Below are 14,804 nucleotides of genomic sequence, written 5' to 3' on the forward strand. Positions count from 1 at the left end.
ATAGTACCCAGATTTAACCAATTGCATAGTATATGTACCATAAAATGATCTCACAACAAAACACCTTCCAAAATATTTGTCAAGTGAGCGACAGCATCTATTCCACACAGTTGTCAAAAGAGCTATAGGACCACACATGGCGTTTGAAGCAGAGCGGAGAATCTCCTGTCCTGGGAAAGTAAACTGCATCATTTTGTCCAGAAAAAAAAAAACCCTGGTCTCTTATCAGGAAGCTGGGGCTGGCACAGAGACCATCCCTTGTTCTCAGGTTGTGAGGTGTCTCTGGCCAGCATGACCACCTCTAGGGTGTCTAAAATCAGCAGGGATTAGCTTTTGAAGATGGAAGAAAGCAGTACCTGTATGTGTGCAGATTGGTTCCAGCGCAGAGCAAGCTAAACACACTCTGATTATTCTCTGTTAAGGAAATGGAGAATGCTCTGACTGAATAAAAACCACCTGGTCTAGACTGTATCGGATGTTGCTCAGTAAGAAGGGCATAAAACACTTGCCAGCTGTTATGTCGCATATTTTTCACCAACACAGGATGCCCAGGGTATGACAGAAAGTGAGAGTGACAGAAAGAGCAAAACTCACTGATAACTACTACCTGATTCCTTCCAGACTGTGCAGCTTGTAGCTCCACGAGCAACTTACTCTTTATGGACCCGTGTTGGTTGTAGTGCAAATTCTGAGCACTAGACAAGGCTGGATTCAAACCAAAAAGCAATATCTTGTACCAAAGTTTTTCACTAGACACAGAGATAGAATCTTCTTCCAACACTAAAACAAGACAAAAACTCTGATTCTTGATTTGACAAAGGAGTACAATGATATTTTTGGCCCTGGTGTGATTACAAGATGGAAAAGATACTGACTCAGCAGGACATTTGTGCCTGTGGATCTGATAGTTTGGGACAAGTAACTTAAACTGAGGTGATAAAATGAGATGAACTCCTAGACAATTCAAAGAAGTAAGTTTTAAAATATCTGTTCTCATGTTTAATTTTTCCAAACCCTTTATGAATTATTTGTTTCCAAAAGCTTGCTAACCAGGCTCACATTTACCTGCCTGCACAAATCCTACAAGACTGTTCAAAACACAGAGAGCAGAAATCGCCTCTTAAATAAGCACAGAGGCTTAATATTTGTTAATGCCACAGAGGCTGATGCTGATGCTAGCTGTCTTCTACCTGTTTGGAGACTTCAGTGCTTCAGGTACATAAATGCGTCCTATTCAAAATAAGTTGAATCAACCTATAAGGACAATAACAGAAGCCTAACCCAAAAAGCCCACAAGTGGAGGGCGGCCAGTATTCTCTCATGTCCCGACTGGTAGCAGGTGTCAGAGCAGCACCTCCCTCACTGATAATGTGACTACCATGACTACATGAGCTGTCTATGCTGAAGGGTTTTTGACACTGGCCTTTCAGCAGAGAACAGATCTGCATTGTGTTATTGATTGCCCTCACGACAGACTGTCACACTGTGGTGGGAAGAATGAAAATAAATGGGCCATAGGACCAGGAGGTTCCTTCCATTAGACTGGACCATCTGTCTTATGAAGAAAGGCTGAGGGACTTGGGTCCTTTCAGTCTGGAAAAAAGATGACTGAGGGGGGATCTTATCAATGCTTATAAATACTTAAAGGGTGGGTGTCAGAAGGATGGGGCCAGGCTCTTTTCAGTAGTGCCCAGGGACAGGACAAGAGGTAACAGGCACAAACTTGAGCATAGGAAATTCCACCTAAACATGAGGAGGAATTTCTTTACCCTGAGGGTGGCAGAGCACTGGCACAGGCTGCCCAGAGAGGTGGTGGAGTCGCCGTCTCTGGCGACATTCAAAACCCGCCTGGACGCGTTCCTGTGCAACCTGCTGTAGGTGACCCTGCTCTGGCAGGGGGGTTGGACTAGATGATCTCCAGAGGTCCTTTCCAACCCCTACCATTATGTGAGGCTCCTCTTCATCCTGCACTCTTGGGTCAGCTGAGTTGTGAAATGACACTAGCTCCGGTGCAGGCTTAGTTATTTCACATGTAGAGTAGCTCTGACTTCGGCAGGGCAGAATAACCTTTCTGGCTAAGACTGCAGATGTGTGTGCTCTAGGCTGAGCTCATGGCTGCTCTGTGAGGTTGCATGAAACACCCAGACTCCCCATGAGAGAAAGTCCACGAGATTCCTGCTTAGTCACCTACCATCTTGGCAGACTTTTAAGTCTGGTTTTGTCTTTGCATTTCAAAGGTTTTACTTACATGCTGTTCCACTGCTCAGCTGTTAGAGAAGAAATATAAAGATACGTCCTCACTCCAGCTCTAATCCTCCTCCTCGGGGCCACTGCTGCCTCTGTTGATGTGCTGCTCTGGTCTCTGCCGCACTGCTGCAGCTCTCGGTGGTACTGTGGCACAACAAGCAACACTGGGGCTGCCATGACAGACCCTTCTTTCCTGCAGCCAGGCTTCAGGCTTCTCTTTCAGCCACACCTGCCTTCATCGAAGTTTTTAACTCCCGCGCCAGCACAGCAGCAGGGAGTGGGCACCAGTGTTTTGCCTTTTGCCTTTTTTTTGTTTTTTACCTTAAAAACGTTGTGGGGGAGCACTGGCTGTCCACCTGCAAGCCCTGGCCCTCCACAAGGCCCAGCCTCCTCTGTGCTGCCACAACAGGGCTGGCAGCCATGTTGGTCTCCAGGCCATGCTGTGAGGTTTGCAGCACCTATCCCACTAGAATATGAGATGGCAGGACATTTTATCAGAGGGGAAAGGTTTTGTTTCAGCTTGACAGGGCAGTTTGCTGGCAGCCTTAGTCCGTGGTTTCTTTAGGCCAGCGCAGGGCCTGGAGGCCCTGCACTCACAGGTTGTCAAGGCCCCTTTGCTACCTATGTGAGGTTATGGCTCCGCTTTCCCCCAGGCATTCACATAGTGCCTGTCATGGCCCCCCAGAATCCCTCACAGGTGCCTGCTGTATTCCTGTGGGCTGGCTGAGGTGGGTCGGGGTAGTATGTAAGGCGGCAGCTGAGGAAGAGGCGGGGAATTCTTGGTGCTCCATTTGCTGCTTTGCTCATGGGCCCCAGCGCTGCTGCCCCCTGGGCCGGCATCCTCCTCTCTAGCCCTGGCTTCTCCTTCTCTTACTATTTATTTTGATCCTGTGCTGTCCTCTCGCTTTTTTTCCCCCACCAGTTTATTTATTGTTTTATTTGATACCTTCGATAACTGCTTGGCCATCCCACTTCTTTTGCAGCCCTTCCTTATAGTCTTGGTGAGCCGCGCTTATCTGGATGGACTTGCATACAGCAAAAGCAGCGCCACCTCTCGAAATGTCTCCATGATCTCTGTTTAAGGACTGGGATGTCTAGGATTGCCACGCTCCAGCCCATGCTATCCAGCTCAGCAAACATAAAGCACGCACTTGGCTTTACACCCTCATGTAATTCCACAGAGGTCTTCATTTAGTCATCTTTAAAGTCACTTTCAGGGGTTTTCTTGACTCAGATTAGAGGGCTCGGGAGTTGAATCAAATCCTTTCAAGCCAGTCTGTCACAGCCACAACTGGAGAAGAATTTAAGCCTGTTCCGTAGCGTTTTTATCCGGTGCAGGGAGCAACCAAGAAGTTTCATGTGTTTGTTTTTACCTCAAGGGTTCATTTTCTGCTTGTACAAAACATGCTTGGGTTTTGATATAAATGTGAATACACAAGAAATGTATGTCCTTATATTGGACTCAACTCTGTTCTTGGCTTTGCATTCACATTTTGTCCCTTAATTTTACGTTATGGCAAAGCTGCTCTTGAACACACATTGTGCATTTAGCCAGAGGTTCAAGAACAAACACTCTCCTGTCTCATCTGAGCTTTTTTCTCCTGCTTTAATGTGTTTGTCTTTCTATTTCTTTGCTACTTGTGCTAAGAACACAATGCCCTTGGAAAAAAAATATCTTATTTCGCTGCATATACCACACCCTTTGTATCTGTGCTAACTCTAGAGACAGGCAAAGCCCAATGCAAAGGTGTTCAGACGGCTTTGGCCCTTACCAGCTGTTTGTCTTTGCGCATTTCATGCATTTTTAATTGTACACACTTCTGTTTGTCCCCAGCTTAATGCTTGCATGAAGAAAGCCTGGCATTCGCTTGATTTGCAGCCACCCGCTTCTTCGCAAGCAAAATCCTGTTTCGTAACAGCCTTTCTGTAACTTGGGTGCTGGCTATACCACAAAACAATGTTTTAATAAATGCTATTTACATTTTTCAGGGTAGCTAGAGGGGTTTTGGTTTTAATTAGCTGAGTAAGAGAGCCACGAGTGATTATACAGACACAAACAGAGCTGCTACCACCATCTCCCAGCTCCTTAGCCATGCCTCCTGTGCCAACATAGCTAAACCAAGGAAAAAATAGTACAGGCCCTTACAGGCAAATATTTTTTGAAAGAGGGGGAGAGGGAAATCGATGAAGATGTTACTGTGTGTATTGTGCCTGGAGCCCTTGATAGGTTTTCCTTACCTGATTAATTGCCTAAGCCAGAGGCAGAAAGTCTCTAAGATTTGGGAGAAGCGAAGGGAGCGTAAGCCCTCCTGCCATCCTCCCCCAAGCAATACTTTGGCGGGGGAGGGGGGGGGGAGTCAGGGAGGTTCTTCTATGGAAACGCTGCCTGCTGAGAACCATTTCAATGAACTATGGGCTCCTTTCTCCCCCATCTTGCTGCTGCGTCCTTCTCCTTCCCTTCCTAACCCTCATTCTCAGCACAAAAGTAACAGTCACTCAGAACATGAAAGGAGCAAGGTCCAAGGGACAGAGGGGCATCCCAGGAAGCTCTTTGAGGAGGGACCTCACTCGGTAGCTCAGCCTAGGACATCGCCAGGAACGTGGACAGCATGGACGGCAATAGAACCAGACAAGGCATTGGGAAAATGGCAGTGCTTGGGAAAACTTGCTAGTAGTCCTGCATCATTTTTTTGGATGAAAACTTCCCAGCACTTTGGATGCTTGCGGGAGCCGATCCCATTGCAAACAGATTTAACTTCCATTGTCAAAGGAAAGCTTCATTCTGCTACAGGCCACGTGCGAGTGACAGACTGATGCACGCAGGCTCTAGCTGGCAAAGTGCTTCTGGTAAGTATAGCCTGGAGTGGGCAGTGGAGGGGAGAAGAGGGGCATGCCTACACTGTTGCCTTGCACTGCTGGGTCCTGTTCTTAGGGTCTGGGTCTCAGATTTGTCCACGAACATCATCTGTGGTACTGAGCTGGGTGGGATCTATCCAAGACATCCTGCACTTAGTGATAAGACAAACCATGCTGTTCACAACTCTACCTAGAGTCAACACTCTGGCAGTCTTCACAGTCAATCTCCTGCTTGTCAGACACTGCGAGTTGCCACTACGCTCTACCAGGCTATCTTAACCAAAGAGATGAACACAAGGGTTTTGAATATCTTCATTGGCACAAGCCTGGCCCTTCACAGAGATAAGCATTTGTGTTTAAAACGCTGAGATCACCTAGAAGCAAACTCTTATGTGTAAGAGTGGGACTGACTTAATAAACATCCTGTATTGAAAGCAGCAACAATAGTGACTTTATTATTTTCCCAAAAGAGAGTTGCTTCTGTTCTGTGCACAACCTAATAGGTTAGCAGACTACAGTGCTCATGGACGCCTGTCTAAACTCACTGGTTTTAGGAACTTCCACTGACTTCAGTAAGCCACGGTGGATCAACTTGTATTTGCACTTCCTAGGACACACATTTGAATTGAAGATCAGCTAGTTCATTCCTCACTTCTCAGCATTGTGCCAGTTAAACACAAATGACTAAGCCCAGAACAGCTATCCTATTTCTCACTGATCACAGCTACCCACACTACCCTTGTCTAGCACAAATTCCTGCTGACATCTGAAATTCTAACAAAGTCCATGCAGATGATGAATTAAATAGCTTCTCTTGTCTGCAAGTTTTTCCTAGTTCTCCTGTGTTCCTGTTACCATGAATGGAAACCTTTTCCACAGCTTTAAGAACATGGTAGAGCCATGGGGTAATGTTTCCACTTATGTTCCCCAAATGCAGTTTTTCTAAAAGTCTTTATATGTGTGTGTGTGTGTGTGTGTATAGAAATGTCCTGTGCACCACACCCACTTTCAGCCAGCTTCATACTATTTATACAGTCAGGAACCACAGACCATCTGCAAGAGGTTTAGATCTCAGGCAAGCCAATAGCCACACTAGTTCCAGGCTGGTGGGTTCATATTACGCAGTCTGATTTAGAGCACATCCTGTTTCTCTCATTGGGTAACGACAGTCCAAAAGCTGCATGTGTGCAAGCAGGTAAACTTAATTCAGGTGAGAGCATTGAGCAGAAGAAGCAGGCAAAGGAGACTTAATACAAGAGCTCACAGCTATCTCAAGTACAGGAGCGCAGTCTTTGGGCTGACAGCCCAGTTAATTTGAAATTAATTCCACGCCTTTTCAAAAACAACAACAACAACAACAACAATGATGCTTCTCAATTGTACTGACCATTTCTGATTACTATTGGAAATCTTTTGCTAGCACTTCAGATGTCTTCACCATGCACTTTCTGGTATTGGTGATGATCTCATTGGGCTTGCAATGAGCAGGGCCAGAGTGGAAAGAGGGGAGACGATTAACTTGATGTAGCTATACACAGCAAGGAGGTCTCCTCTATTCTCAGACACCCCTCGCCCCCTGCCATGACCCAGACCAGGAGAAGCTAAGCTTGCAGGCATCTCCATCGCCTCCACTCAACCACAACTACTGCGTTTTAGTCTTGACAGCTTGTCTTGTCCCAGCAGCCGCAGTTTCTGAGGCAGACTTATGGATGGCTGTACCTCCTGAAGAGGTTTGGCCCCAGGATGAAAAGCCAGGGAGACTTGCTCTTGCAAATCGTCTGTTTTCTCTTCCTCACACAACAGCCAAGCAAGTATTTATATGCATTTTTGTAGTGCTTAATCACATTGCAGATAGTAACCGTAATCACTGTATTGTAGTTAAGTATGAAGAAAGCCTGTTGCTCTGTCCTAACGATTACAAAACAGCTAGACAGACTTGCACATGCCCACCACGCCACAAATCAACAGGTTTTAGAAATGCCTTTAAACTGGAATTAACCACAGATGAGACCTCGGGGTACTTCTGTCACTGTAGCATTGAAAAGCTGCTCTCAGTCACACACCAATGGGCGCTGGATGAGCAGTCGCTAACCCAAGCCTGAGCAGCCCAGACGGACAAGGCAGAAACTGGCTGCAACAAAGTCCCACCGCTCTGTACCTCAGCTCCCCAGCTGCAAAACAGGATATGCCTTAAGCAAATTGCTTAAAGTCTTGGTGGAAGTCAGAGACACCTAGAAATTAAAGCCCCGTTTTCTGGTCTCTATCTTGTGCCTCTGTAAGACACATAAAGAATTTGTCTTCATATCTAAATTATTAATATATTGTAAAAAATACAACTGCCTCAGTCCATTGCCCTTAGATTTCACTCTCATAAACTCTTATTTTTTGATGTGTAAAGAACATGCTAATGTATCACTTGGGTGCCTTTGAAGAAATGAACTCAGTATGGGATGACAACGCTGGGGGGGATATTCATAAAGATTAATGCTAGCTCAGCCTCTGCAAGCTGCCTCTGCTGGACTTCTCTAGGCATAATTAAAAGCAGCCAAGAGAGGTTTCTCCTCGCAAGGTCTACTGAAGGAGCCCATCTCTTCCCTCTGGCTCCAGAGGCAGGGTAAGGAAAATGGCATCCTTAGGCTAACACCAGCCTTTGTGAAAACCTCTCGTTGAAAGCAGGAGAATGCAAGGATTGCAGAGCACCAAACCCAACATCTGGCTGCTATTGAGGGAGGAGTTTAATTGTATTTTAGTTTAGGCTTGTATCAGCTGGCCATAGGAGTGGGAAAGAATCTGGCACCGAATGTGCTGTGTGAAGGTTGAGGTGTCTCTTGCGTGCTCCATGCCTGCCTTCCTGGGAGAATAGATGTCCTGTGATAAGATCCTCGGGAATTACATCTGCTGCACAGTCCTGCCAAATGCACTTTGCAAATAAACAGCAATTGTTCATTCACCATGTTCACTTGTTCAGCACTTCACCCTACAGCGTGTTGACCACCTGAGGCTGGGTGAACTGAGCGCTCCACCATTCACCCATTTTAACAAGTTGCTCTAAGAGTAAATGGATCGTTCAGGGAACGGGTCACACAAAACCTCTCTGGACTGGGGAGAGGAGAGTTGTTTTCTACAAAGAGAAAGAATTACAAGTTTTGGCTGTCTTCTATGTTTACCGCTTGTGCAAGACAAGTAGACTTGCACAAGTCTTGGGTAACCACTACAAGCAGGAGGAACAATATTTTACAGATTAGTTTATTACTCAGAGTAACTGGTGTGAATACTTGAGCCTCTCTGATATAAATCACAATCATTTTACATTTGTGGATCCCACAGAATTAATTATTGAATGATAGCAAGGTTGTCACTAGATCACACAGCAATGAGGTCATTTACTGCAATGTCCTTTGAAAAATATGCTGTGGGTAAGGATCGGGTGAGGGGGGGATGTTGTGCTTTTTAGTTTAGTTTTGTTTTGTTGGGTTTTTTTCCTCAAGACAAAGATTAAAGGAGAAAATAATTTGTCTGGTCACATCCTCTTGTGACAGAAGAAATTCTTTCAGAGGAGCTGAGGTGCCCTGTGAGGTCTGCGGGGAATACAGATGGGCCCATTGAAGTGTCAAGCTTTCCTGCAGAACTACAGCTTTCCGCTGACAAATCAGCTTCACAGTGGCTTCAGCAGTTTACCTTAACCAGCCACCAGATAGCAGACCCGTACAGAAATTTTCCCATTCCCTTCAAAGCTCTAACCAGCTTATAATGACACGTGTGATAGAATAGCAGGAGAGAAAATAGGAAAGTCAGCAACAAATGCTCCCTGACAGCAATGACAGGAGCTTCAACCTCGGAGCTCGGTGACAGACGGGGATGCAGCTTCCCTCTTAACTTGAGCACAATTTATTCCAACAAGCTTACCTGAAATGCTGCAAAGGAACAAACCAGATGGGTGAGCTATTTCAACGCCTACCCGTGGCAAGTTTTCTCAGTTTTCTTCTACTTACCCTTTGCAGAAAACATCGTAGTGTTCTCAGACTGCATCAATGACAGCGCAGTGGAGAGGAAGTTATTCGCACTTCCTCATCCGGACAAGTTTAGTCCTGCTTTACTTCAAGTACTTACTGCCTTCAAGATGTCAGATCCCACTATCTCTAATTTACATACTTAAGCCTAACACATTTAGTAAGGAGGTGTATTAAGTATGGCCACTTCTCCTATTGAAATTTGACCACAAGCAGCTCTATGGATTTTATTCACATTTATGTGATCCTGTAATTTTAGGGCTACACTATTGATAAACATCACTATCATCAAACGATGTATTTGAGGATTTCCACACATATGGTCCAAGGCTCTGAGATTCGCTTTTCAAAACCAAGAGCTAAAATGAATGAACCAACAACTCCACCTCACATCCACCATGCACACACACACATGCGGGGAACTGCATTTCAACTATGCGGTTTTCAAAAATTCTCCTCTATTTTTGCCAATTCCAGCAGAGCTAGAGTTGGGAGGGACAGGGTGGGGGAAATTTCTGAAAATCCACTCCAACTTAGAAAAGCCTTTAATTACTAAGCTGGGCATTTCACTTGCATTCTTCTGCACCTTTTTTCTTGCTAGCACCTGTCACTCTCTTCTCTATCAACCCTTCTTCTTATGGGACATGCTAACTGACGGACTGGAGAGCATGAGTTTCACTCCAGCTTTTTAACCCTGAGTTCAAATATTGGAGAAACCCACGCGAAGAGACGAAAAGACCCTTGGCTGCAGTTAATCCCATGCATCCCATATTTCTGCCATCAGGATCCCCATTCTCCTTCTCCCCACACGCTCCAGATACCGAGGGAGAGCAAACCAGGCTGCCTAGCAAACGCCACCCTGCTAAGAGTTAAACTTCAACTGTGATCCCATTTCTTCCCTTCAATCAGCCGTTCTTTCCACCTAAACCTTGAAAATGAGGAGCTGGGCAGGCTTGGCACTGTCAGACTTTTGTGTCAGGGGAGGCAGAAGGGCAGGTTTTGAGAGCGGACCCTCAAACCCCCTCTCCCCCTCTTTGCTCCAGCAAGTTCCCAGGACCAGGAGTCACCATCACCTCAATGGTTTTGTTCGACTTGTTCCCTTTACGAAATATGCCCTCCCGGTTCAGATCAGCTCTTCGGCTTGAGACTCGAATCTCTCGGTTCCTCTGGAAGGAGAAAGCGACACCGTCCATTATTCTCACAGTTTTATTTGTAAAGGACGTAGCATGAAAAGCTGTATTTCAATGTACTTCAAAACCTGAAAAACCCATGTCAGTTTTGTGATATGTATGTTAAAGTGCTTGATATAACAATACTTTTACTAATGTCGTCTTGAAAATAATCCAGTTCTTATTCAGTTAGTAATAATGTAAAGACAAAATATACTTAATGGAGACATTTAAGGATCATTTTAAGCTATACAGGGCACATTTGTACATTTCAAGTGTAACATACAATATTTCCCCTTAAGATGCGCACCTTCATTTGATTGAAAGAAGGAATTTTCTCAAATATGCCATCTCACAACTATTCTAAAAAGACATTTTTTTGACCAATGATATCTAATTACACAAACCAACTCGGAATAAACATGAGCAGATTTTTCACTAAACAGTAGAATTTCATTCATTTCAGAGAATTATAAATACACGTTTTGTACAACAGTGAGGCATTTGATTCTCTGACTCCCTCAAGTTACCATGCTGGATGTTAGTATAACAGGACTATGCAAACTCAGACATCTGCAGAAAGGTATTAGATAGGATTATTTAAAAAAAAAAAAAAAAAAAAAAAAAAAAAAAAAAAAAAAGCAGATACCAGAGAGCTTTGGTCTTTTCCAAGATTCCCTTTCTCAACAAATGAAGGTGCTTTAACACTGAAGTAAAAACTGTGTTAGTTTAGAAGAATCCTGATGGGTTTCTCACCATTCTAGGGGGTAGAATGATTTCTGTAAACCTTACAGAAAAAACCTCACAGTTTCCAATAAACAAGAGTAGTCTACTAAAACAAACAAACAAACAAACATGGTAGAATAAAAATTCACTACAAAGAACCGTACTCCCAAGGTTGTCAAATAATTAGTCTTCTAGGAATCTGAGGCACTCAGCTGTGTCCCTTTCAACATATCATAGGGTGCTTTATTGCCTACAAGGAAATATTAGACACACATAATTTTTATTGTATTATTAATAAGATGAGAAACCTGACAAAACCAAACAAGTCAACACTTGCTGAAAAAGCTGATGTGAAGTTGTGTTAAAATTAAGTGCTAAAGGTTCCTTAATGTAGTTTGAAATGGGGGAAGGCCCTGTTTTGAATTTTAAAATTTCTCAGGTTTTGACTTATTTCAAACTTCAGAAAGACTTTATGTAGTTATTGCCCTTTTCTCTGTGTGTGCTTTTCTCATCTATGCTTTAAGAGGTGCCCACATTTAAGAGGTGCTCACACCTTTAAGAGGTGCCCACATTTCTACTTTATCCTGCTTGCACTTAACCCGTGGCATGGTGGATGAATGTCACAACTGCTTCAGTCATAAATAGTCTTTGGAGAAGTATGCAGCAGTATACTTTGGAGAAGCAGCCAGCTAGCAAATGCAGACGATGCTGCAAAGAAATCCAAGGACTAAATAGGTTATTATTTCACTAAAATGAAAGTCAGTTAGACTGGGTTGGGTGTGAAAAAAAAATCATGTATAGCAGTCATTCATTAGACATAAAAGGCTTGAGTTGCAGTAGAAATCAAAACATGCTAAGCAGTCATTACCAAATAACGCTGCCGCATGGTTTCTGGTGCTAAACGTGTAATTTACTGATAGAGTTAAGTACTAGGGATGCATTTTCAATTGCTGCTGAAGGGTTGTCATGCATCTTCTGCTGACTTTAAGCAGACTTGCCTGGCCACACAGAAAACCCTAACACCTCAGATTTCACATTTCTGGAAACGTTGAGAGAGATGTCGCACAGCCGTGGGCTCTGGCTGCTAACTCATGACACCATTCACAGCCTTTACGTTAGTTACTCACACCCACAGTAGTGACACGGCAGTGCTGCCTACAGGACTTGGGATGAGTTTAGTCAGTTTAAGGAAGTACAAGCCCAGGAGGAAAGAACGGTTATTAAAAGCTGGAAACCTCATTAAAGGCAACGCCTCCCTGACAATGTTATTTTACTCCTTAGAAACAAACAAAAAAAATCTCCTACAACCTAAAACTCTCCCTGCTAATGAAATGAAGTCACATGAAGGGTTTTCTTCTAGCTGGGAACATGACGTGAAACTTTGACAGTAAAGCGAGTGCTGTTATAAGAACGGGACAGCAGGAGGACCACAGGAAAGCAGAGAAGCTTGACAAAAGGCAGGTGTGAAAGCAAACCCTAATTTTCATTCTCTTTCTTTTTCTTTATCTCTCAGCCCTCTCTCCACCACGTGCGCACTGTACCGAGACCTGCTGCTGCCCACACATTCCCAAGTCCCTCCTAATGCCACTTGAGAGCACAGTGCAAGGCAATACACTTACAGTACCAGTTAGGGGCCTTCCCCAAGCCACAGCTGACAGTGACACATCCACAGAAATCGGCTGACAAAATGGCCGAGATCACAGGGAATAAACAAGTGAAAACAAGCACTTATATTTAAACTAACCCCCCAAAACTAAAACCAGATGAAGGTAACTATGGCCTCAGATCCCTCCAACTCCCATCCACAGGAACGGAAAATACGCTCCATATTTACTGCATGGTATCCACAAGATTTTAATGTAATCTATCATTCAATTTTTAGCATACAGGATTTCAGTTGCTCCCAGTTCCTCTTCAAGAGCTGTATCTATATACACACACTGTATTACTAACACATTAACTGGAAAGAGTGTACAAGAGGAGCCTCAAAATGCTGAAGTGAGATTCTTTTCTTTTTTTTACTCCTTTTGCATAATTCTTTTTTTTTTTTGTAGCTGGATAGTTAAAAAAGAAAAAAAAAAAAGTAATCAAAGATCCTGTACTTCCGAGGAACACTCATGCTGCGGGATAAAGGAAGACTCGTAACCTGTCAGCATTCCAAAACCAGCTGATACAGTTCAGTAGCACAGCAACATCGGTGTTTGTGGCTCTACAGCAATGATTCTTCTCAAGTACAGCAAGAATTTGGTATGAACCAAATTCCTCAACGTTGGGGGGAAAAAGTAATCCACAACACAAAGTGGCTGAGGGCGAGGGGGAATCATCAGAACATCTAGAGAGGCAAGGGACACACCAAGCGAGTCAAACAAGCCATCGTTCCCAATCTCGGGCTGCAGCAGCACCCCTTAAACAGGTGTCTCGTACTCTCAGGCTCCAAGGCTGACAGCAGTCCTCCTTCTGCAGTGTTTAAGCATTTCAACACTTGTCTCCCTTTTTGGAGATCAACAGATGTGACAGAAAAGACCTTACAGAAAAAAAAAAAAATACAACTCACAACTTCCGTGCATGGAAAGGATTAAGTCTTGGAACAAAAAAAAAAAAAAACCAAAACAAAACTCAAAAGGGAGACCATGTACAATAGGGTAAACCAGCATATACTTAGAACATTTCCAAGAGTGAGACGATCACAATGGCTACATAAGGATATTTGCTGTATTAATTTGCAATACCTGAAAAAAGCCCTGCTGAGTTTGCGCTATATTTACACATTGATTGGCTTCTTCCTTGCAAGCAAGTAGCGGCATCCCTTCCCACCTCGGTCCTTCCCTCCCCCCAGTCCTTCCCCTGGGCTTAAACTACTCATAGTCAGAACAAGAACATTCAGTCTAAGAAAAATTTCTTAGAGTAATATAATTTCTTAAAGAAGATAGCATATTTACACACATCTAACACATGAAAATACTCTATTTTATACTAAATTTCTGTTTCAAATAAACTACAATACTGCATCTCAGCCTTCTGCAGCTTTAGAGGACAGTCCCCATCGGGCACAAATAGGGCTTCCCACTCCCGCTTCAACCGGCAGCTTTGCCTTACAGTGGTGCACTACCATTGCGTTCAAGTCCTGACAGGTCTCCAATTGTGGTTTGCTTGCTTGGGAAAGGAATAATGAAGTTCTCAGCAAAGCCATGCTAAACATCCACTCCTTTAATGAGCGATCCTTCTAGGATGATGTTGAAATCTTGCAATGTCTGTAGGACTCGGATAAGGGAGTTGACAGTCATGCGGTCCCGTAGGAGAGCGTTCTCCTCATACATCCTTGTAATGGGCGGGCACTCTGCCAGCAACGGGATCCACTGAGGGAGCAAGTGGTCCCTGCAAAGGGGATGGAAGGAATTATTTTAGCACCAGGTACAACAGATCTCAAACTGAAATTCTTCTCCAAGAACACAACCCAAAACACGCAGTCTCTTTTTGCGGGTGATGCATGTTGCCTGCACATAAAAAGTTTCCTGTGCAATCATAACCTTTGATTTTGTTGGTAAAATACAGGTAACTGAACATACTGGAGGAAGATGGAAAGATTCCAGCAGAATTGGATGATTAACTTGGGAAGAATTCAGCAACATTTTCAGATCAGAAACAGGGAAATTAAAACTCAGGAAAAAACAATAGACTGTTTTCCAACTGGTTGTCCATGTATCCAGACAGACAAGAAAAAAAATGGTACTTATTTCTAGACATACCAACTTTCACCCTCCAAAATACAACTAACCCCCCCCCGCCCAAAAGCAAG

General features: G+C 43.9%; 1 protein-coding gene across 5 annotated transcripts in view; it reads right to left on the minus strand.

Annotated features, from left to right (window-relative positions):
• Nucleotides 1-10,494: 10,494 nt before the first annotated feature.
• Nucleotides 10,495-14,804, minus strand: part of DENND5B (DENN domain containing 5B) — a 120,164-nt gene continuing 115,854 nt past the window's right edge. For all 5 annotated transcript variants that reach the window (XM_063319223.1, XM_063319237.1, XM_063319229.1 and 2 more), the window contains one exon: nucleotides 10,495-14,383. In XM_063319223.1, coding sequence (XP_063175293.1) covers nucleotides 14,200-14,383 — 184 coding nt within the window. In that variant the 3' untranslated portion in view covers nucleotides 10,495-14,199. The remainder of the gene's footprint in view (nucleotides 14,384-14,804) is intronic.

Source organism: Chroicocephalus ridibundus, chromosome 1, assembly GCF_963924245.1.
Source record: "Chroicocephalus ridibundus chromosome 1, bChrRid1.1, whole genome shotgun sequence".
NCBI classification, from domain to species: Eukaryota; Metazoa; Chordata; class Aves; order Charadriiformes; family Laridae; genus Chroicocephalus; species Chroicocephalus ridibundus.